Raw genomic sequence first — 22,423 nt, 5'->3', positions numbered from 1 at the left:
AATAGACCTAAAAAATATATATATCGAATTATCAAATATTCAGATGGGTCTTCTGCAGATAATATCAAAAGTACAATAATTTAAAAGAAGGTGCCGGTAAAATATAAAACAATTAATAATTGCAGTAAAACATGAATTATTTTCAGTATAAAACAATGTTATTTAATAATTACAGTAAAACATTAATTAAAACATATATAGCACATGTAGCACACTCTTAGGTCGACCTAGTACTATATACAATAACTCTCAGCGTTGTGTAAAATAGATAAAAAATTGATACAAAATTGAAAAAAATAGTAACAAACATACGAATCAAATAAAAAAAAAATATGATACATAGGGTTACTAGAGTTAATGACTCTGTATGTAGTACGGCTATGAAATCTATAAGGGTAATCCCAACAAAATCTGTGTAGGAAAAGTTCAGATATAAATCCTATTTGGAGCCCAGATAATGGCCGAGTAGTTGTCCTTCGATCATATTTTTAACAGCGTGAGACCTTGACAGCGTGAGGATCCTCCTATGGAGTGGGGAGTTCACTTTAGTGTAATATCAAGCACTGTAATATAAAACGATATCTGTACTCACAGTTCAAACTGTTAACGGCCTCAGACACACACTACTTCGGTCACGCTACCAAGATGGAGTTTCCTTAGGATATGTATAATCAGTGGTCCTAATGTTGGGCGGAGTATCCTGATTGTTTGCGTGTCGTGGTTGGTATATGACTTAAATATAATATCTCTACGGATTAGGCGAAACTCAGTGGCTAACAAATAATCATTCTAATGGGTCAAATTGTATACAACAAATCTAAATACCTTTAGATCCGCTTTTGGCAGTATTATTGTTCCACTGATATGAGTTTAAATGCCAGATTCCGATATATTTATATAAGAAATGTGCTTCACTACGGAAGCAAAGAGCTAGATTAATTCGATATATATTTTTTAGGTCTATTTTGTATTCCATGTCAATATTTGATTGATTTGATATAGATTTTTTAGGTTTATTTGTATTCACTGTCCATTCTACTCTTGCGGTTAATCTTCTGCAGTTGTTTGTATAAGTAGTGAATATTTATTTATATATATTTTTATGTTGGTCTCCTATCCGTTTATGATACACTTCAGCTTTATTTAAGCGCTCCCTAGTTCATTTTGTTCTTACTAGTGTTTCTTTTATATGGTTTGCTGAGAGAACCCTATTTTCTAGTTAGAGTTTGCTGTATTATTTTATTGGCGCTGGTCACTCCCCTTTTTTTGCCAAATACAGAACCTGGCCACCAGGAGGAGGCAAAGACACCCCAGCCAAAGGCTTAAATACCTCCCCCACTTCCCTCATCCCCCAGTCATTCTTTGCGTTTCATCACAGGAGGTTGACAGAGAAGTGTCAGAAGATTTCAGAGTAGTTCCTTATGGAGGGTAGTACCCTTCGAGATGGGACTGGAGTTTTAAGTAGTCCTGTCAGTCTCTCAGTGAGAGCATTGATGAAAGTTAGAGTCCAGAGATGCAGGGAGAGTCTCCGAAACTATCTCGACTCATATGATTAGCTCCATAAGCATTCAGTGTTGACGAGTTGCCTGTTTTCTTCGCTCAAGTCCATGTCAGAAGCAACGCTACTATCTGTCAAACTTGAAGGACAGCCTTACTGTTCCACGGTATAGATTCCGGTAAAAAAAAATAATTTCTTCAACATAGGTGTGTCCGGTCCACGGCGTCATCCTTACTTGTGGGATATTCTCTTCCCCAACAGGAAATGGCAAAGAGCCCAGCAAAGCTGGTCACATGATCCCTCCTAGGCTCCGCCTACCCCAGTCATTCTCTTTGCCGTTGTACAGGCAACATCTCCACGAGATGGCTTAGAGTTTTTTAGTGTTTAACTGTAGTTTTTATTATTCAATCAAGAGTTTGTTATTTTGAAATAGTGCTGGTATGTACTATTTACTCAGAAACAGAAAAGAGATGAAGATTTCTGTTTGTATGAGGAAAATGATTTTAGCAACCGTCACTAAAATCCATGGCTGTTCCACACAGGACTGTTGAGAGCAATTAACTTCAGTTGGGGGAACAGTGAGCAGTCTCTTGCTGCTTGAGGTATGACACATTCTAACAAGACGATGTAATGCTGGAAGCTGTCATTTTCCCTCTGGGATCCGGTAAGCCATGTTTATTACGATTGTAAATAAGGGCTTCAAAAAGGGCTTATTAAGACTGTAGACTTTTTTTGGGCTAAATCGATTGATTATTAACACATATTTAGCCTTGAGGAATCATTTTATCTGGGTATTTTGATTTAATAATATCGGCAGGCACTGTTTTAGACTCCTTATTCTTTAGGGGCTTTCCCAAAGCATAGGCAGAGCCTCATTTTCGCGCCGGTGTTGCGCACTTGTTTTTGAGAGGCATGGCATGCAGTCGCATGTGAGAGGAGCTCTGATACTTAGAAAAGACTTTCTGAAGGCATCATTTGGTATCGTATTCCCCTTGGGGCTTGGTTGGGTCCCAGCAAAGCAGATACCAGGGACTGTAAAGGGGTTAAAGTTCAAAACGGCTCCGGTTCCGTTATTTTAAGGGTTAAAGCTTCCAAATTTGATGTGCAATACTTTTAAGGCTTTAAGACACTGTGGTGAAAATTTGGTGAATTTTGAACAATTCCTTCATGTTTTTTCGCATTTGCAGTAATAAAGTGTGTTCAGTTTAAAATTTAAAGTGACAGTAACGGTTTTATTTTAAACCGTTTTTTGTACTTGTTATCAAGTTTATGCCTGTTTAACATGTCTGAACTACCAGATAGACTGTGTTCTGAATGTGGGGAAGCCAGAATTCCTATTCATTTAAATAAATGTGATTTATGTGACAATGACAATGATGCCCAAGATGATTCCTCAAGTGAGGGGAGTAAGCATGGTACTGCATCATTCCCTCCTTCGTCTACACGAGTCTTGCCCACTCAGGAGGCCCCTAGTACATCTAGCGCGCCAATACTCCTTACTATGCAACAATTAACGGCTGTAATGGATAATTCTGTCAAAAACATTTTAGCCAAAATGAACACTTATCAGCGTAAGCGCGACTGCTCTGTTTTAGATACTGAAGAGCATGACGACGCTGATATTAATATTTCTGAAGGGCCCCTAACTCAGTCTGATGGGGCCAGGGAGGTTTTGTCTGAGGGAGAAATTACTGATTCAGGGAACATTTCTCAACAAGCTGAACCTGATGTGATTGCATTTAAATTTAAGTTGGAACATCTCCGCATTCTGCTTAAGGAGGTATTATCCACTCTGGATGATTGTGACAAGTTGGTCATCCCAGAGAAACTATGTAAAATGGACAAGTTCCTAGAGGTGCCGGGGCTCCCAGAAGCTTTTCCTATACCCAAGCGGGTGGCGGACATTGTTAATAAAGAATGGGAAAGGCCCGGTATTCCTTTCGTCCCTCCCCCCATATTTAAAAGATTGTTTCCTATGGTCGACCCCAGAAAGGACTTATGGCAGACAGTCCCCAAGGTCGAGGGGGCGGTTTCCACTTTAAACAAACGCACCACTATACCCATAGAGGATAGTTGTGCTTTCAAAGATCCTATGGATAAAAAATTAGAAGGTTTGCTTAAAAAGATGTTTGTTCAGCAGGGTTACCTTCTACAACCAATTTCATGCATTGTCCCTGTCGCTACAGCCGCTTGTTTCTGGTTCGATGAGCTGATAAAGGCGGTCGACAGTGATTCTCCTCCTTATGAGGAGATTATGGACAGAATCAATGCTCACAAATTGGCTAATTCTTTCACCCTAGACGCCACTTTGCAATTGGCTAGGTTAGCGGCTAAGAATTCTGGGTTTGCTATTGTGGCGCGCAGAGCGCTTTGGTTGAAATCTTGGTCGGCTGATGCGTCTTCCAAGAACAAGCTACTTAACATTCCTTTCAAGGGGAAAACGCTGTTTGGCCCTGACTTGAAAGAGATTATCTCGGATATCACTGGGGGTAAGGGCCACGCCCTTCCTCAGGATCGGCCTTTCAAGGCAAAAAATAAACCTAATTTTCGTCCCTTTCGCAGAAACGGACCAGCCCAAAGTGCTACGTCCTCTAAGCAAGAGGGTAATACTTCTCAAGCCAAGCCAGCTTGGAGACCAATGCAAGGCTGGAACAAGGGAAAGCAGGCCAAGAAACCTGCAACTGCTACCAAGACAGCATGAAATGTTGGCCCCCGATCCGGGACCGGATCTGGTGGGGGGCAGACTCTCTCTCTTCGCTCAGGCTTGGGCAAGAGATGTTCTGGATCCTTGGGCGCTAGAAATAGTCTCCCAAGGTTATCTTCTGGAATTCAAGGGACTTCCCCCAAGGGGGAGGTTCCACAGGTCTCAGTTGTCCTCAGACCACATAAAAAGACAGGCATTCTTACATTGTGTAGAAGACCTGTTAAAAATGGGAGTGATTCATCCCGTTCCATTAAGAGAACAAGGGATGGGGTTCTACTCCAATCTGTTTATAGTTCCCAAAAAAGAGGGAACGTTCAGACCAATCTTAGATCTCAAGATCTTAAACAAGTTTCTCAAGGTTCCATCGTTCAAGATGGAAACCATTCGAACTATTCTTCCTTCCATCCAGGAAGGTCAATTCATGACCACGGTGGATTTAAAGGATGCGTATCTACATATTCCTATCCACAAGGAACATCATCGGTTCCTGAGGTTCGCATTCCTGGACAAACATTACCAGTTCGTGGCGCTTCCTTTCGGATTAGCCACTGCTCCAAGGATTTTCACAAAGGTACTAGGGTCCCTTCTAGCTGTGCTAAGACCAAGGGGCATTGCTGTAGTACCTTACTTGGACGACATTCTGATTCAAGCGTCGTCCCTTCCTCAAGCAAAGGCTCACACGGACATTGTCCTGGCCTTTCTCAGATCTCACGGATGGAAAGTGAACGTGGAAAAGAGTTCTCTATCTCCGTCAACAAGGGTTCCCTTCTTGGGAACAATAATAGACTCCTTAGAAATGAGGATTTTTCTGACAGAGGCCAGAAAAACAAAACTTCTAGACTCTTGTCGGATACTTCATTCCGTTCCTCTTCCTTCCATAGCTCAGTGCATGGAAGTGATCGGGTTGATGGTAGCGGCAATGGACATAGTTCCTTTTGCACGCATTCATCTAAGACCATTACAACTGTGCATGCTCAGTCAGTGGAATGGGGACTATACAGACTTGTCTCCGAAGATACAAGTAAATCAGAGGACCAGAGACTCACTCCGTTGGTGGCTGTCCCTGGACAACCTGTCACGAGGGATGACATTCCGCAGACCAGAGTGGGTCATTGTCACGACCGACGCCAGTCTGATGGGCTGGGGCGCGGTCTGGGGATCCCTGAAAGCTCAGGGTCTTTGGTCTCGGGAAGAATCTCTTCTACCGATAAATATTCTGGAACTGAGAGCGATATTCAATGCTCTCAAGGCTTGGCCTCAGCTAGCGAGGGCCAAGTTCATACGGTTTCAATCAGACAACATGACAACTGTTGCGTACATCAACCATCAGGGGGGAACAAGGAGTTCCCTGGCGATGGAAGAAGTGACCAAAATCATTCTATGGGCGGAGTCTCACTCCTGCCACCTGTCTGCTATCCACATCCCAGGAGTGGAAAATTGGGAAGCGGATTTTCTGAGTCGTCAGACATTGCATCCGGGGGAGTGGGAACTCCATCCGGAAATCTTTGCCCAAGTCACTCAGCTGTGGGGCATTCCAGACATGGATCTGATGGCCTCTCGTCAGAACTTCAAAGTTCCTTGCTACGGGTCCAGATCCAGGGATCCCAAGGCGGCTCTAGTGGATGCATTAGTAGCACCTTGGACCTTCAAACTAGCTTATGTGTTCCCGCCGTTTCCTCTCATCCCCAGGCTGGTAGCCAGGATCAATCAGGAGAGGGCATCGGTGATCTTGATAGCTCCTGCGTGGCCACGCAGGACTTGGTACGCAGATCTGGTGAATATGTCATCGGCTCCTCCTTGGAAGCTACCTTTGAGACGAGACCTTCTTGTTCAGGGTCCGTTCGAACATCCGAATCTGGTTTCACTCCAGCTGACTGCTTGGAGATTGAACGCTTGATCTTATCGAAGCGAGGATTCTCAGATTCTGTTATCGATACTCTTGTTCAGGCCAGAAAGCCTGTAACTAGAAAGATTTACCACAAAATTTGGAAAAAATATATCTGTTGGTGTGAATCTAAAGGATTCCCTTGGGACAAGGTTAAGATTCCTAGGATTCTATCCTTCCTTCAAGAAGGATTGGAAAAAGGATTATCTGCAAGTTCCCTGAAGGGACAGATTTCTGCCTTGTCTGTGTTACTTCACAAAAAGCTGGCCGCTGTGCCAGATGTTCAAGCCTTTGTTCAGGCTCTGGTTAGAATTAAGCCTGTTTACAAACCTTTGACTCCTCCTTGGAGTCTCAATTTAGTTCTTTCAGTTCTTCAGGGGGTTCCGTTTGAACCCTTGCATTCCGTTGATATTAAGTTATTATCTTGGAAAGTTTTGTTTTTAGTTGCAATTTCTTCTGCTAGAAGAGTTTCGGAATTATCTGCTCTGCAGTGTTCTCCTCCTTATCTGGTGTTCCATGCAGATAAGGTGGTTTTACGTCCTAAACCTGGTTTTCTTCCAAAAGTTGTTTCTAACAAAAACATTAACCAGGAGATTATCGTACCTTCTCTGTGTCCGAAACCAGTTTCAAAGAAGGAACGTTTGTTACACAATTTGGATGTTGTTCGCGCTCTAAAATTCTATTTAGATGCTACAAAGGATTTTAGACAAACATCTTCCTTGTTTGTTGTTTATTCCGGTAAAAGGAGAGGTCAAAAAGCAACTTCTACCTCTCTCTCTTTTTGGATTAAAAGCATCATCAGATTGGCTTACGAGACTGCCGGACGGCAGCCTCCCGAAAGAATCACAGCTCATTCCACTAGGGCTGTGGCTTCCACATGGACCTTCAAGAACGAGGCTTCTGTTGATCAGATATGTAGGGCAGCGACTTGGTCTTCACTGCACACTTTTACCAAATTTTACAAGTTTGATACTTTTGCTTCTTCTGAGGCTATTTTTGGGAGAAAGGTTTTGCAAGCCGTGGTGCCTTCCATTTAGGTGACCTGATTTGCTCCCTCCCTTCATCCGTGTCCTAAAGCTTTGGTATTGGTTCCCACAAGTAAGGATGACGCCGTGGACCGGACACACCTATGTTGGAGAAAACAGAATTTATGTTTACCTGATAAATTACTTTCTCCAACGGTGTGTCCGGTCCACGGCCCGCCCTGGTTTTTTTAATCAGGTCTGATAATTTATTTTCTTTAACTACAGTCACCACGGTACCATATGGTTTCTCCTATGCAAATATTCCTCCTTAACGTCGGTCGAATGACTGGGGTAGGCGGAGCCTAGGAGGGATCATGTGACCAGCTTTGCTGGGCTCTTTGCCATTTCCTGTTGGGGAAGAGAATATCCCACAAGTAAGGATGACGCCGTGGACCGGACACACCGTTGGAGAAAGTAATTTATCAGGTAAACATAAATTCTGTTTTCCTTTTCATTGTGGGAATATATGTAATGATAGAGACAGGGTCTCAGTGGGAGTCCTTTATCTTTATGGAATCAAGGGTTAATATATCCTAAGGGGGGTTATTGAACAGTGGGGGACTTTAATTATGCGATTCTGTCTGGTTATGTGTAGAGATGTTGGGGTTCATGGCTGTTATGGAATGTAAAAGGTTTTTCGAGCTGCGCAGTTCTTGTGGATTGGCAAGCTTTTCCTTTGGCCTGCATATTGCACCTCCTGACCGGGCTTGGTCACTTTTTCGTTCTCCATTTCCGTATTCCTGACTGTCGGGGGAGAGGGTCTGTTTCTTTACTTGTCTAGGTCATAGGAGGTGATGAGTGCCCCAGCCCTTGGGGGTGTAAGGTGCCGGTTATTTTTGTCCATAATTTAATCAGTGAAGTTATGGAGGATTTAGATTTTTCGGAGAAAGATTTCTCTGATTCAGATTCTATTACCTGCGTAGATTGTGGGGAGGCCCAAGTATTACAGCCCAATACATTATGTTCCATATGTCTTAATAGAGTGCTCTTGTCCCAATGGGGAGAGGTTAGAGACCGCTGAGCCGTCCGCCTCTGAATATTCTGTGTCCTGTGAGGTGCGTTCCCTAGAATATTCTGTTCCTACACAGTCAGTTGTCCCAGATACCATTACCTCTTCTCCGGAGGGAGGTTTATTTCCACCAGAGGTTGCTGCACGGTTTTGCACAGCCATATCTTTGGGTGCATCATGTGAAATATCGATTATTTTGGATCTTTCCTCTGGGGAAGCGGTTCCCTCTGAGGCTTCAGGGGTGTGCAGCCTTCTGGGTCGGGGCCTTCAGGTGCCCCGCCGGAGGTGAGTTTTGCCTTTAGATTCAGACTGGCGCGCCTGCGTGTTCTGCTGAGACGTGTTGGCGGCATTGGAGGATTCTGGTTCTGACTCGTCAGCTACTCCTCAGTCTTCTGAATCGGCAAACCATTTGTGTATCTAATACCAGTTCTGAGCTCTTGAGGAATCGGGTCTCTGACAAGCGGGTCCTGTTAGTGTTTCCATTCCTTTTTGGCGTTCACCGACGGGTGCTGCCTATTTTCTTTTTGATCCGGTTAGGATGTGTGTTTTATTTCTTTATTTCCAGAGCTCGAGACTGTTGTAGACTTTTTTCCTTTTAGGAAAATTTTCTTCTTCTCTGGGATTTGATACTAGCGACTTTATGGTCGCGATAGATGTTACTTCCGGCGGAAGGTAAATATATATATTTTTTTCTTTTAAGAGACAAGGTTTAAGACTAAGAGTTTATTTGTCTATCGTTTGTTTATTTAGTCTAGCCCGGCTGGGTTTAGAACTTTCAGTTAACCCTTGAACAGTTCTGTTGTACCCTGGACATCAGTTGGGTACTAGTTTTCTCTGTTCTTTTGAGGTTTATATCAGACACGTTGTATCCTTGCAACAGACTAGTCCTGTTTGGGTCCTAAGTTTGTTTACTTCTTGTTTAGAGGTTATTTTCTTGTTTTCTACAAGCTATAGGTGGCCCTTCTATCCTAGATGTCTGGTCCTAGTTTATTTCATCTTGGTGGGGCGTCCGATGTTTGGTCGTACTCAATCCTGTGTGTCTTGTCCCTGCATAGTTAGCGAGGATTATGAATCCTGCTATGACAGTATATTTGTAGTTCCTGAGGTCCTTTGGACAGGAGCTAGAGTTCTTCCTTCCGAGGAGAACTGTGGCTCAACTCATATATGCAACAGAGCCACAGGTTCTAATCCCCACACATGGAGATCTTTAGTACTTGGTGTAGAGGGTGATTAATTATGTTCTATTGGTATTCCTTTGTGGATTGAATTGTCCTAATTTGGTTCCGATCTCTTTAGGCAGTGCTTCCTTTCTGAGGATTACTGTATTTTTTTACTTCCCCTTGCCTTTTGGGGAAGACCTTTTTGTCATCCAGGTTCTTAGGGACCGTTTTTCTTGCAGTATCCTCCTTTGGGATCCCATATACTTGTGGATCTGGAGGATTGTTATACAGTCTCTTTTGCCACCGCCTGAAAGGATGCTCGTTTCTTCGTCAATTCCTTGAGCTGTGGGCTTTCTGGGGGTTGATCCTGACTGGATCTTTAGAGACTGTTATATTCTCTCAAACAGGGATTAATTTCTAAGGTTTGAGTTCTGATCTCTTTTGTGCCCTACCTTTGTCTTCGGACTTTGTGGGTGTTATCCTAGAAGCCCTTTGGGGCTGAGTAGACAGTTACTGGGATACAGCATGAGAGATCAGAGTTCAAGAACACATGGGGGAATGGCAGTGATTGCATCAAATCGTGTGCAATTTTCTTTACAGTAGTGATAACTTGTGGTTGTTCCGCAAGGTTTCTTAGCTTTGATCCGGCTCCTGGTTCTGGGTGTCCGGTTTTTAACCTAGTCCTTGTCTTTGACTTGGAATTTTGGTTAATCTGTTTTCCAGATTTTGGATCTGACTTTGGATCTGTCCGGCATCAAGTAGCAGTTTTGTTTCCTGGTCCTGGGGAAATCTCCTTGTTCCTACTGGGGCGCGGTTCCTTTTCTCTCTTGCGGAGAAATGGAGGAAGTTTCCTGGGTTTTCCTCAATTTCCTTCTGTTTGGGAGGATCTGGTTTTCTGTGCCTATCCAGTTGGCTCCTTCTGAGGTAGTTTTTTGTTCTCACCTGACTCTAGGAGTTCAGTGAGTCGAGGGTCTCTCTTTGCTGAGGGTACCTTCCCTTCGAGTTTCTAAAGGGAACTGAGGATGGGTATCCGGGAACCCGAGCTAGTCTCTTTAGGTATCGGTGCAACTTTCCTACTTCTTTCCTAGGTAATCATGGCGGGAGATTCGCTATCTGATCTCTGGGCCTTGTTGATGCTGGGAATTTTAAAATTCCCCCTGTCCTTTTGGATCTTGCCAGTCGCTTCTATGATGGGCCAGTTAGAACAGAGTGGGGGGTCAGAGACTCTGACTGCTCTGTTTGGGCATTGGCCACGTTTCATGAGTCCAAAGTGCTCCTTCCTAAGGTTTGGGGGCCTTACAGTTGGGTCCGATGATATGGAACCTTCCCTCAGTGGGTAGCTGGTTCTCTTTATTGGTAAGGGTGTCGTCCTTCCTTACCCCGTTTTCTAGTAGGGGGGGGAGTTGGTCCGCCCTGCTTTCTGAGTTTTTTTTCTCTGGTTCCTTGCCAGGAAGGTCCTGGTGCAAGTTTGCTAGCTACTTGACTGTCATTATGGCTTGACGTTTAGTCTGCCTTCCTATCCCATGGAAGCCTGCGGCTTTCGTGTTGTGGCATGAACGGATATTACTATTCTGTTCCTGTTTTGCTCCCAGGGTTTCTGACATGCGGGTGTTCAGTTTATCTTAGTTATGTTCTTCCTTTTTGTCCTTCTAAGACTTCAGCTCTGGTTAAGGCTTTACATTGGTTCTTTAGATCCATGTAGGAAGTCGTCTGGAATTTTTTCATTTCTTTACTCTCCTCCGTCGGTAGAGTATTCTCGACGGGACTTTGTCCTCTTGTAGGCCGCTCTTTTTCGAGTCATGCTAGGGGCTTCACCCTCTGTTTGTCCTTGAGTTTTCGGGGATTGCTTCTGGAGGTCCTTTTGGACCTTCTTATCTGAGTTAGTTGTGTGGGGAGTTTATTGTCCCCCTTGCCATTGATCATGGAGAGGGTTTATTTTTGTGTGCTTCTGGTTGGTGGGACTTTTGTCTCTTCAGAGGTTTTTGTGCTCAGTTGAGTCCAGGATTTTGGAGTGTTCTCTAACAGGGATCCTTATGGTTCTAATTGATGGGCAGTTACTTTTCCTCTTCCCATTTTTGTTGCTTCTCTTGAAGTAGTTTTTTTTTTTTTTTTGGAGTCTGGGTTCTGGCAGGCTGTAGTCCCCTCACACCTTTTTTGCCTTTTTTGTTCCCGCCCGTTTGCATTCAGTGTCCTCTATAGCTTGGGTATTGATTTCCCAAAAGTAATGAATGCAGCTGTGGAGACTCCCGGTTTTAAGAAGAAAAACTTAAATTATGCTTACCAGATCATTTTCTTTTCTTCTGTACGGGGAGAGTCCAGAGCTCCCCGCCCGTTATTTTTCCATGAGCAGCCTTAAATTCTTTTTTTATTCGTTCTTCTGGCACCTTTTTCACCCTGATATTTCTCCTACTGTTCCTTGTTCACTTGGCAGAATGACTGGGGGATGAGGGAAGTGGAAGAGGTATTTAAGCCTTTGGCTGGGGTGTCTTTGCCTCCTCCTGGTGGCCAGGTTCTGTATTTCCCAAAAGTAATGAATGCAGCTGTGGACTTTCCCTGTACAGAAGAAAAGAAAATGATCTGGTAAGCATAATTTAAGTTTTTTTCTTTCATGATTCAGGCAGAACATACAATTTAAAAACGCTTTCCAATTTACTTCTGCCATCAAATTTGCTTAATTCTCTTATTCTTTGCTGAAGGAGCAAGATAAGTGTGTGAGTGGGAGAAATGTGCCACCAGTTGAATAGTTTGACAGTGGTTGGTTCACCATTAACCCAATTATCTAGAATCATTTCGTACTTCATTTACTATCACATATGCCAAAAGATATAACGGTTTACTTTCTCATCTTATATCATACAACAATTTTATTATTTTAATTGTACATACAAAAATGTGATTAGCACAAAACATGTAAAAAAAAAATATGAAATAATAACATCTTAAAACGTGTAAATAGGTGTTCGTGCAAATGGAATACTCATTTGTAATTTGACAAAGCAATTCATTGCTTTTGTTAGAGTGCTAAAGTTTACCTCATAGAGTGATTTAACTGGCTCACACACAAGGTCTGCATTCAAAGAAACTGTTTTGTTTTGTGTTTTAAATGGCGTATTAGATGTTTTTAGGTACTAATAAATCATTTTCATTTTTCTAAGTTTTGTACAGTAGTAGATTAATGTCAATATTTTCCTTTATTTTGTCGCTTATATTATTTTGATTTATTTTTTCCAGACGACCATTATCTGGGATGCACATACTGGGGAAGCAAAGCAACAATTTCCCTTCCATTCAGGTAAATATTAATATTTAGGTTTTTGTGCAGTTGTCTGTATATATTGATATTAACAAAGTTTTTTGTTGTAAAAGAAAGACCGTAGCACATGATCTGGATACTCAGTTATAGGTAACAAGCTGTGTGTTTTGCATTTTTTTTTCTCTTTTAGCACCAGCATTAGATGTTGACTGGCAAAGTAACAATACGTTTGCATCTTGCAGTACAGATATGTGCATCCATGTCTGTAAACTGGGTCAAGATCGACCAATAAAAACATTCCAGGGACATACAGTAAGAACTTTTTTTATTCTATCATGTGATTGCATTGTAATTTGCAGTGTTGGCCTTGTTTTTTTAAATACATCTTTATTTTTATAGATGTGAGTGAATTAGGATGTATTTTAAATTAATTAAATTTTCTATTACACGTAACAGTGATATGTTTGTGAAAAAAGGGATTACCAATGGCACTACAGGTATAAATAGGACCTGTTTTATTTAAATGTCTGGCCAACTAGTGGGGCCTTTGTGTTATCAGCCAACTGAGTGGCTATATTTGGTGCTATGTGTATAATACTGATTTCTGGAGCAAGAAAGGAAAAGAATACACTTGGAAGCACTCACAGGTCACTTATTGAGTCATTTTAATATCGAGAGATCAAAAAATGAAATCCAAGAATGGAAGAGACATACTCTTGACTATAATTAAAATTTAACTTTTATTGTGGTTCGAAAATAAAATAGGAAAAAACTTTAAAAACACACTTATGTACCGATTGTAGTCTATTTGGCTTGTCGTGTCGCTGTACAGAATACTTAAATTACTTCTGCAAATACTCCTATATATAATATAATTTGGGTTGCAGTTAATTAACCTGCTTACTATTCGCTGTTGTCTGTGTATACTATACTTATGTATACCTTGAATTGAGTATAAGTGTTGCCGGCTAAGTTGGATATATTACCAGGTTTAACCATCTGCAGAGAAAGAGCAGTTTATAAATATAGTTTTTCTTCGCTCGATTATCTGAGAGGTTGATTGTATCTCTCTTTTCACATATGTATGTGTTTCAGTCTGAGTATTAAATAATGAAACAGTGTCTCAAATACCCCGTTGTATAATAATAATGCACAGGACTGTTTATGTATTAGTGTGTGCTGATGTCACACCCATAAGCATATCAAACATTAACTAAATATTTGTTCCCACGCGTATACCTGTTTCAGTCAAATTATTAAATATTGATGCAGTGTTTCAAATACACTGTTAAATATTAGTGGTTCGCAAGACTGTTTGTGTATTGGCGTGTACTGGTGTCACTCTTACATGCATATCACAATCCAAATATTTCTCATTTGCTCTGTTATATATTAATAATTCAGCAGAGTGTTTTTGCATTAGACTGTGCCTGTATTCGCTGCTTTTTGTGTGTAAAAAACTTGTATATATCTCAATTTAAGCAATATAATTTGTCGTTAAATTAGGTATATTACCAGCTTCAACCCTCTATAAATTATACAAGGCAGTTTATCAGTGTACTGTGTTTATTCAGTTGTCTGAGAGGTTAACTGTGTCTCAGTTTTTACACTCTTATACAAATTTCGGTCTAGAAAGTTTTAATAAAAATCACAGTAGCTTATGTCCTGTCATGTAATAGTGATTCACAGGACCTTATTTGCCTGCTCAGTTTTGTAAGAGGTTAGCTGTGTCTATCTTTTTACACACACTTGTGTCTAATAGTTTAAATCTTCAATAATGTTGCAACGACCTTATTGAAGATTTAAACTATTAGACACAAGTGTGTGTAAAAAGATAGACACAGCTAACCTCTTACAAAACTGAGCAGGCAAATAAGGTCCTGTGAATCACTATTACATGACAGGACATAAGCTACTGTGATTTTTATTAAAACTTTCTAGACCGAAATTTGTATAAGAGTGTAAAAACTGAGACACAGTTAACCTCTCAGACAACTGAATAAACACAGTACACTGATAAACTGCCTTGTATAATTTATAGAGGGTTGAAGCTGGTAATATACCTAATTTAACGACAAATTATATTGCTTAAATTGAGATATATACAAGTTTTTTACACACAAAAAGCAGCGAATACAGGCACAGTCTAATGCAAAAACACTCTGCTGAATTATTATATAACAGAGCAAATGAGAAATATTTGGATTGTGATATGCATGTAAGAGTGACACCAGTACACGCCAATACACAAACAGTCTTGCGAACCACTAATATTTAACAGTGTATTTGAAACACTGCATCAATATTTAATAATTTGACTGAAACAGGTATACGCGTGGGAACAAATATTTAGTTAATGTTTGATATGCTTATGGGTGTGACATCAGCACACACTAATACATAAACAGTCCTGTGCATTATTATTATACAACGGGGTATTTGAGACACTGTTTCATTATTTAATACTCAGACTGAAACACATACATATGTGAAAAGAGAGATACAATCAACCTCTCAGATAATCGAGCGAAGAAAGACTATATTTATAAACTGCTCTTTCTCTGCAGATGGTTAAACCTGGTAATATATCCAACTTAGCCGGCAACACTTATACTCAATTCAAGGTATACATAAGTATAGTATACACAGACAACAGCGAATAGTAAGCAGGTTAATTAACTGCAACCCAAATTATATTATATATAGGAGTATTTGCAGAAGTAATTTAAGTATTCTGTACAGCGACACGACAAGCCAAATAGACTACAATCGGTACATAAGTGTGTTTTTAAAGTTTTTTCCTATTTTATTTTCGAACCCCAATAAAAGTTAAATTTTAATTATAGTCAAGAGTATGTCTCTTCCATTCTTGGATTTCATTTTTTGATCTCTCGATATTAAAATGACTCAATAAACAGTGATATGTTATATAGTACATTATTGTATGGTTTATTCAGTTGTACTTGCAAAAAATATTATTTAATGGGAAGTAAACTCTAAATTGAACTCCCTGTATTGTGTAGCAAAACATTTTGAAATGTTAGTGTAATTATTTATTGTGGTAACGTTTCCTCTTTATTGACTTTTGCCCACCCCTATAGAGACTGGGACTGCATTCTGTAGGCTTTTCCAATGTGTCCCTGCAACATTCCAAATTCCTCACATGTGCTTATTTATATCTGTCCCTAATTGGTCAGTGCAAATAAAGTAAGATAAACATATGCATGGCTTTTCCATGCTTCAGAACAATGCAGCAATGCACTATTGTTACCTAGCTGATCACATCTGGTAAGCCAGTACAGCTTGCAGTGGTGCATTGCTGCCCTGCAGGGTTTATACACATAGGCCCCTATTTATCAAAGGTCTTGCGGACCTGATCCGACAGTGCAGATCAGGTCCGCAAGACCTCGCTAAATGCGGAGAGCAATACGCTCTCCGCATTTAACATTGCACCAGCAGCTCACAAGAGCTGCTGGTGCAACGCCGCACCCTGCCAATCAGCCGCCAGCAGGGGGGTGTCAATCAAGCCGATCGTACTTCTCAGTCTTCTTCGATCACATGGATGGAAGATAAACTTGGAAAAGAGTTCTCTTATTCCAAGTACCAGGGTGGAATTCCTGGGTACTATAATAGACTGCTTATCCATGAGGATATTTCTAACAGACCAGAGACGTTGCAAGCTAACTTTGGCATGTCTTACCCTCCGGACCTCCTTGAGTCCCTCTGTGGCTCAGTGTATAGGTGATTGGTCTCATGGTGTCCTGCATGGCTATCATTCCTTTTGCCAGGTTCCGTCTCAGACCTTTACAACTGTGTATGCTGAAGCAGTGGAACGGCAATCATTAAGATCTGTCTCAACAGATTGTATTAGACAGCCAGTCGAGAGAATCTTAGTGGCTCTGTCCAGATCATCTGTTCCGAGGGACATGCTTCTTAAGACCATCCTGGGAGACTCTGACTATGGACGCAAGCCTATACGGATGGGGAGCTGTTTGGGGTGCCAGGAAGGCACAGGGGTTATAGACTCGGGAGGAATCCTCCGTCCCGATCAGTATTTTGGAACTACGGGCAATCTTAAAGGCCTTGAAGGATTGGCCACTTCTGGGTTTGTCCCAGTTTATCAGATTCCAATCAGACAATATTATCTCAGTATTTTACATCAACCATCAGGGGGGAACAATAAGTTTCTTGGCATTGAAGAAAGTATCTCGGATTCTGGATTGGGCGGAGGCCCACAGCTGTTGCTGTCAGCGATCCACATTCGGATCCACACGGGTGTGGACATCTGGGAGGCGGATTTTCTCAGCAGGCAGTCTCTCCATCCCGAGGTGTTTGCAGATATATGCAGCAAGTGGGGGGACACTGGAGATACAGTAGATCTCATGGCGTCCCGTCTCCATACCAAGCTGTCTAGGTATGGTTCGAGGTGGAGAGATCCCAAAGCGGATCTAATAGATGCATTAGCAGTCCCCTGTAAGTTCAAACTCATATCTTTTTCCTCCATTACCGCTTCTTCCTCGAGTGGTGGCCTGCATCAAGCAGGAGCAAGTATCAGTAATCCTGATTGATCCATCTCTGCATTCCGTTGACATTAAATTGTTATCTTGAAAGGTTCTCTTTTTACTGGCTATGGAGATCAGCTTTGTAATGTGCGGCCCCTTATCTGATTTTTCATGCAGATAAGGCAGTTTTACGTACTAAATTAGGTTTTCTTCCTAAGGTTGTGTCAGATCTCAACATCAATCAGGAGATTGTGGTTCCTTCCTTGTGTCCTAATCCTCCTCCTTTGAAGGAACGCTTACTTCACGATTTGGATGTGGTTCGCGCCTTGAAGTTCTATCTTCAGGCTACTAAGGAGTTTAAACCATCTTCCTCTTTGTTTGTTGTCTATTAGGGGAAGCGTAAGGGGGAGACTGCTACTTCGACTTCCCTATCTTTTTGGTTGAGTGTCATCCGCTTAGCTTACGAGACAGCGGGACATCGTCCTCCTGAGAAGATAACGGCTCATTCCACTAGAGCAGTGGCTTCCTCTTCGGCCTTTAAGAATGTGGCCTCTATGGATCAGATTTGTAAGGCGGGTACCTGGTCCTCCTTACATACTTTTTCAAAATTTTACATGTTTGATGTTTTTGCTTCGGCTGAAGCAGTTTTCCGGGGGAAAAGTTTTGCAGGCTGTGGTGCCCTCACAATAGAGTCTGCCTCTTCCTTTTTGTTCCCTCCCGTTATTTGTGTCCTCTGGAGCTTGAGTATAGTTTTCCCAACAGTACGGAATGAAGCCATGGACTCTCCCTATCTTAGGAAGGAAAACATTTATGCTTACCAGATAAATTCCTTTCCTTCCGAATAGGGAGAGTCCATGGCCCTCGCTCATTTTTTTCTTGTCTATGGGCGGTCCCCTATTATTTATTTTATTCTTCTGGCACCATTTATACCCCAGAGTTTCTCCTACTTTTCCTTTTTCCCTCAGCAGAATGCCTGTGGTTATGAAGAAGTGGGAGGGACAGTTAAGCCTTTGGCTGTGGTGTGTCTGCTTCCTCCTGGTGGGCAGGTGTTGTATTTCCCAACAGTAAGGAATGAAGCCGTGGACTCTCCCTATCTGGAAGGAAAGGAATTTATCTGGTAAGCATAAATTTTGTTTTTGTTGTTGGTCCACCCAATGTGTTCAGCTAGCTCCCAGTAGTCAATTTCTGATTATTCAACACAAAATACCAAGAGAATGAATCAAATTTGATGATACAAGTAAATGGGGAAAAAAATAAAGAGGTGAGCTCTAACTGAAAATATGGGGTTTCATGAACCTTTTTATCTAGCTCATTCCCACCCTATATAAAACCTTTGACTGCTTTATCATTCCACAATTACAAGGTCTTTTTATTTGGGACATGGCTAGGGATCAGCATAATATTCTGGATAAGTGATCTCCCCAGGAGTCCTCCCTATTTTATTAATTTAGAGCTTGGCACAGTGTGGTTGGTTTTGAAGATCTGGGGGCCCTTTCTAGATCCGTCTTATCTTCTTGTCCCATCAGACAACATGACAACAGTTGCATATATCAAACATCAGGGGAATGGTCACAGCAGAGATTATATGCAAGAGGCTACAGAAATCTTTAAATGCATGGAAATCCATCTCAATTTCAGTTCATTTGAAAACTCAGTTGAATTTTTTACTCTTCTGGAGGATCAAGAATTAAGTTTTTTGAAAAAAGATGTTATGACAAGGGAAAACAACAATTGTGCCAGTCATTGTCTGTAGAAGAGACCAATATGTAATGGTAATTCCCTGAAGTTTCAGGCTCACTTGTCTTTACTAATTGCATTTCTTGCATGTAAGTGGCAAGAGTCCATGAGCTAGTGATGTATAGGATATACATTCCTACCAGGAGGGGGCAAAGTTAGCATTTTTCCCATTCCTGAAACTGTTATATGAGGAAATATTATATTGTTTAAATGTTTTTTTCTTTTTACATTTTGCAAGATGTCTGTCTGATCCTGCCTCTGATGTTGCTGTAGAAACCATGCTGCCTGAACACAGTTCTACTAAAGCTAAGTGTGTCTGTTGTAAATTAGCTGATGTTATTTCTTCAGCCCAATTATGTGGCATCTGTCATGGTAAGCTTTTGCATGCGGATAATGTTTCTATTAGTACTAATACATCATCTGTTGTTCCTTCAACGTCTAATGTACCTGATATTCCTGCAGATGTAAAGAATTATATTGCTGCAGCTATAGATAAGGCTATGTCTGCTATTCCGCGTTCAATTAAACGTAAAAGGTCTTTTAAAACTTCTCATAATCCTGATGAACTTTGTATTGAATGACAGCATACTGAAATGTCCTCTGCTGATGAGGATTCCTCTGGTTCAGAGGATCCTGATTAAGATTCTGAAATTGACATATCTTATCTGTTTAAGATTAATTATATTCGTTCTTTGTTGAAGGAAGTTCTGGTTACTTTGAGTATTGAAGAGTCTAGTACTCTTGATAACAAAGCCAGTAAACGTTTAAATTCTGTTTTTAACCCTCCTTCTATGGCTGATGTGGCTGCTGCTTCAACTTTTTGGTTGGACAATTTAGCTCGTCGGGTAGAAGATCATGATTTGTCTAGCATTATTAGTCTGCTTCAACATGCTAATCATTTCATTTGTGATGCTATATTTGACATTATAAAGATCAATGTTATATCTATGTCTTTAGCTATTTTAGCCAGAAGAGCTTTATGGCGTAAATCTTGGAATGCTGACATGGTGTCTAAATCTAGATTATTATCTCTATCTTTCCATGGTAAGAATTTATTTGGTTCTCAATTGGATTCTATTATTTCCACTATTACAGGGGGAAAGGAGTTTTTTTTACCTCATCATAAAGTCTAAGGGTAAATTTAACGCTTCTAATCGTTTTCGTTCCTTTCGTCAGAATAAGGAACAAAAGTCTACTCCTTCCCCTAAGGCCTCTGGTTCCAATTGGAGACCATCTTCAAATTGGAATAAAGCAAAGCCTTATAAAAAAACAAAAACAAATCCAGCCCCAAAGACTGTATGAAGGTGCGGCCCTCAATCCAGTTCAGCTAGTGGGGGGCAGATTGAAATTTTTTCAGGTTCCGTTCATAATCGGTGGTTTCAGAATATTGTGTCTCAAGGGTATCGAATAGGTTTCAGAATGAGACCTCCCATGAGAAGATTTTCTTTCTCATGTTCCAACAAATCCTGTGAAGGCTCAGGCTTTTCTGAATTGTTTCAGATATAGAGCTTTCAAGGGTAATTGTTCCAGTTCCTCTACAGGAACAGGGTTTGGGGTTCTATTCAAAATCTATTCATTGTCCCAAAGAAAGAGAATTCTTTCAGACCAGTTCTGGATCTGAAACTTTTAATTCATTTTGTAAGAGTCCCAACTTTCAAGATGGTGACTATAAGGACTACTTTGTCTTTTGTTCAGCAAGGGCATTTTATGTCCACAATAGACTTACAGGATGCTTATCTTCATATTCCAATTCATCCAGATCACTTTCGGTTTCTGAGATTCTCTTTTCCAGACAAGCATTACCAGTTTGTCGCTCTTCCTTTTGGCCTAGCAACAGCTCCAAGAATCTTTTTGAAGGTTCTCGCTGCCCTTCTATCTGTAATCAGAGAGCAGCGTATTGCAGTGTTTCCTTATTTGGACAATATCTTAGTACTAGCTCAGTCTTTTCATTTAGCAGAATCTCACACAAAACAACTAGTGTCGTTTCTTTAAAGGCATGGTTGGAGGATCAATTTACAAAAGAGTTTGATTCCTCAAACAAGGGTCACCTTTTTAGGTTTCCAGATAGATTCAGTATCCATGACTGTCTTTTAACAGACATGAGGCGAATGAAATTGGTTTTAGCTTGTCTAAACCTTCAGTCTCGATCCCTTCAGTGGCTATGTGCATGGAAGTTTTAGGTCTTATGACTGCAGCATCGGACGCAATCCCCATTGCTTGTTTTCATATGAGACCTCTGCAGCTTTGCATGCTTAATCAAAGGTGCAGGGATTCTACTCGGATATCACAACTGATGTACTTAAATCCCAACATTCAACTCTCTCTGTCATGGTAGTTGGACCATCATCGAATTGTTCGAGGGGCCTCTTTTGTTCGTCCTTCCAGGACTGTGATCTCAACAGACGCAAGTTTTACAGGTTGGGGAGCTGTCTGGGAGTGTCAGACTGCACAAGGGATTTGGAAACCTCAAGAGGTGAGGTTACCAATCAATATTTTAGAACTCTGTTCTATCTTTAGAGCTTTTCAGACTTCGCCTCTGTTAGAGAGAACTTTTTATTCATTTTCAGACAGACAATATCACAACAGTGGCATATGTCAATCATAAGGGAGGGACTCGCAGCTCTTTAGCAATGAAAGAAGTATCTTGGATACGTTTTTGGGCGGAGTCCAACTCTTGTCTTATTTCTGCGATTCATATTCCAGGTAGACAATCAGAATGCGGATTATCTCAGTCGTCGGACTTTGCATCTGGGGGAGTGGTCTCTCCATCCAGATGTGTTTCATCAGATTGTACAAATGTGTGGTCTTCCAGAAATAGATTTGATGGCCTCTCATTTGAACAAGAAACTTCCCAGATATCTTTCCAGATCCAAGGATCCTCAGGCAGAGATGGTGGATGCTTTAGCAGTTACTTGGTTTTTCCAACCTGCTTACATTTTTCCGTCTCTAGTTCTTCTTCCAAGGGTGATCTCCAAGATCATAATAGAACAATCTCATGTGTTTCTGATAGCACCAGCATGGCCTCACAGGTTATGTTACGCGGATCTTGTCCAGATGTCTAGCTGCCAGCCTTGGCTACTTCCTTTAATGCCAGACCTTCTTTCTCAAGGGCCATTTTTTCCATCAGGATCTCAAATCTAAATTTAAAGGTATGGAAATTGAACGCTTAGTTCTTAGTCATAGAGGTTTCTCTGACTCAGTGATTAACACTATGTTACAGGCTCATAAGTCTGTTTCTAAGAAGATTTATTATCGTTTTTGGAAAACATATTTCATGGTGCTCCTCTCATAGTTTTTCTTGGCTTTTAGAATTCCTCGGATTTTACAGTTTCTTCAGGATGGATTGGATAAGGGTTTGTTTGCAAACACTTTGAAGGGACACAACTCTGCTCTTTCTGTTTTATTTCATAGAAAGATTTCTAAACTTCCTGATATTCACTATTTTGTTCAGGCTTTGGTTTGTATCAAACCTGTTAAGTCTATTTCTCCTCCTTGAAGTCTTAATTTGGTTTTGAAGATTTTGCAGGCTCCTCCTTTTGAGCCTATGCATTCTTTGGATAGTAAACTACTCTCTTGGAAAGTGTTATTTCTTTTGGCTATCTCTTCTGCTAGAAGAGTTTGAGTTGTCGGCTCTCTTGTGAGTCTCCTTA

The 22,423-nt window shown here is 41.0% G+C and overlaps 1 protein-coding gene across 1 annotated transcript in view; it reads left to right on the top strand.

Moving 5' to 3' along the window:
* Positions 1 to 22,423, top strand: part of TBL1XR1 (TBL1X/Y related 1) — a 465,261-nt gene that overhangs the window by 312,840 nt on the left and 129,998 nt on the right. Inside the window, exons 9-10 of the mRNA XM_053710155.1 lie at positions 12,513 to 12,573; positions 12,725 to 12,846. Of these exons, the coding sequence (XP_053566130.1) occupies positions 12,513 to 12,573; positions 12,725 to 12,846 (183 nt within the window). The remainder of the gene's footprint in view (positions 1 to 12,512; positions 12,574 to 12,724; positions 12,847 to 22,423) is intronic.

The sequence above is a fragment of the Bombina bombina genome, chromosome 4 (genome assembly GCF_027579735.1).
Source record: "Bombina bombina isolate aBomBom1 chromosome 4, aBomBom1.pri, whole genome shotgun sequence".
Taxonomy (NCBI): Eukaryota; Metazoa; Chordata; class Amphibia; order Anura; family Bombinatoridae; genus Bombina; species Bombina bombina.
Note: the sequence above shows the minus strand (reverse complement) of the source record. Positions and strands in the feature narration are given on the sequence as shown.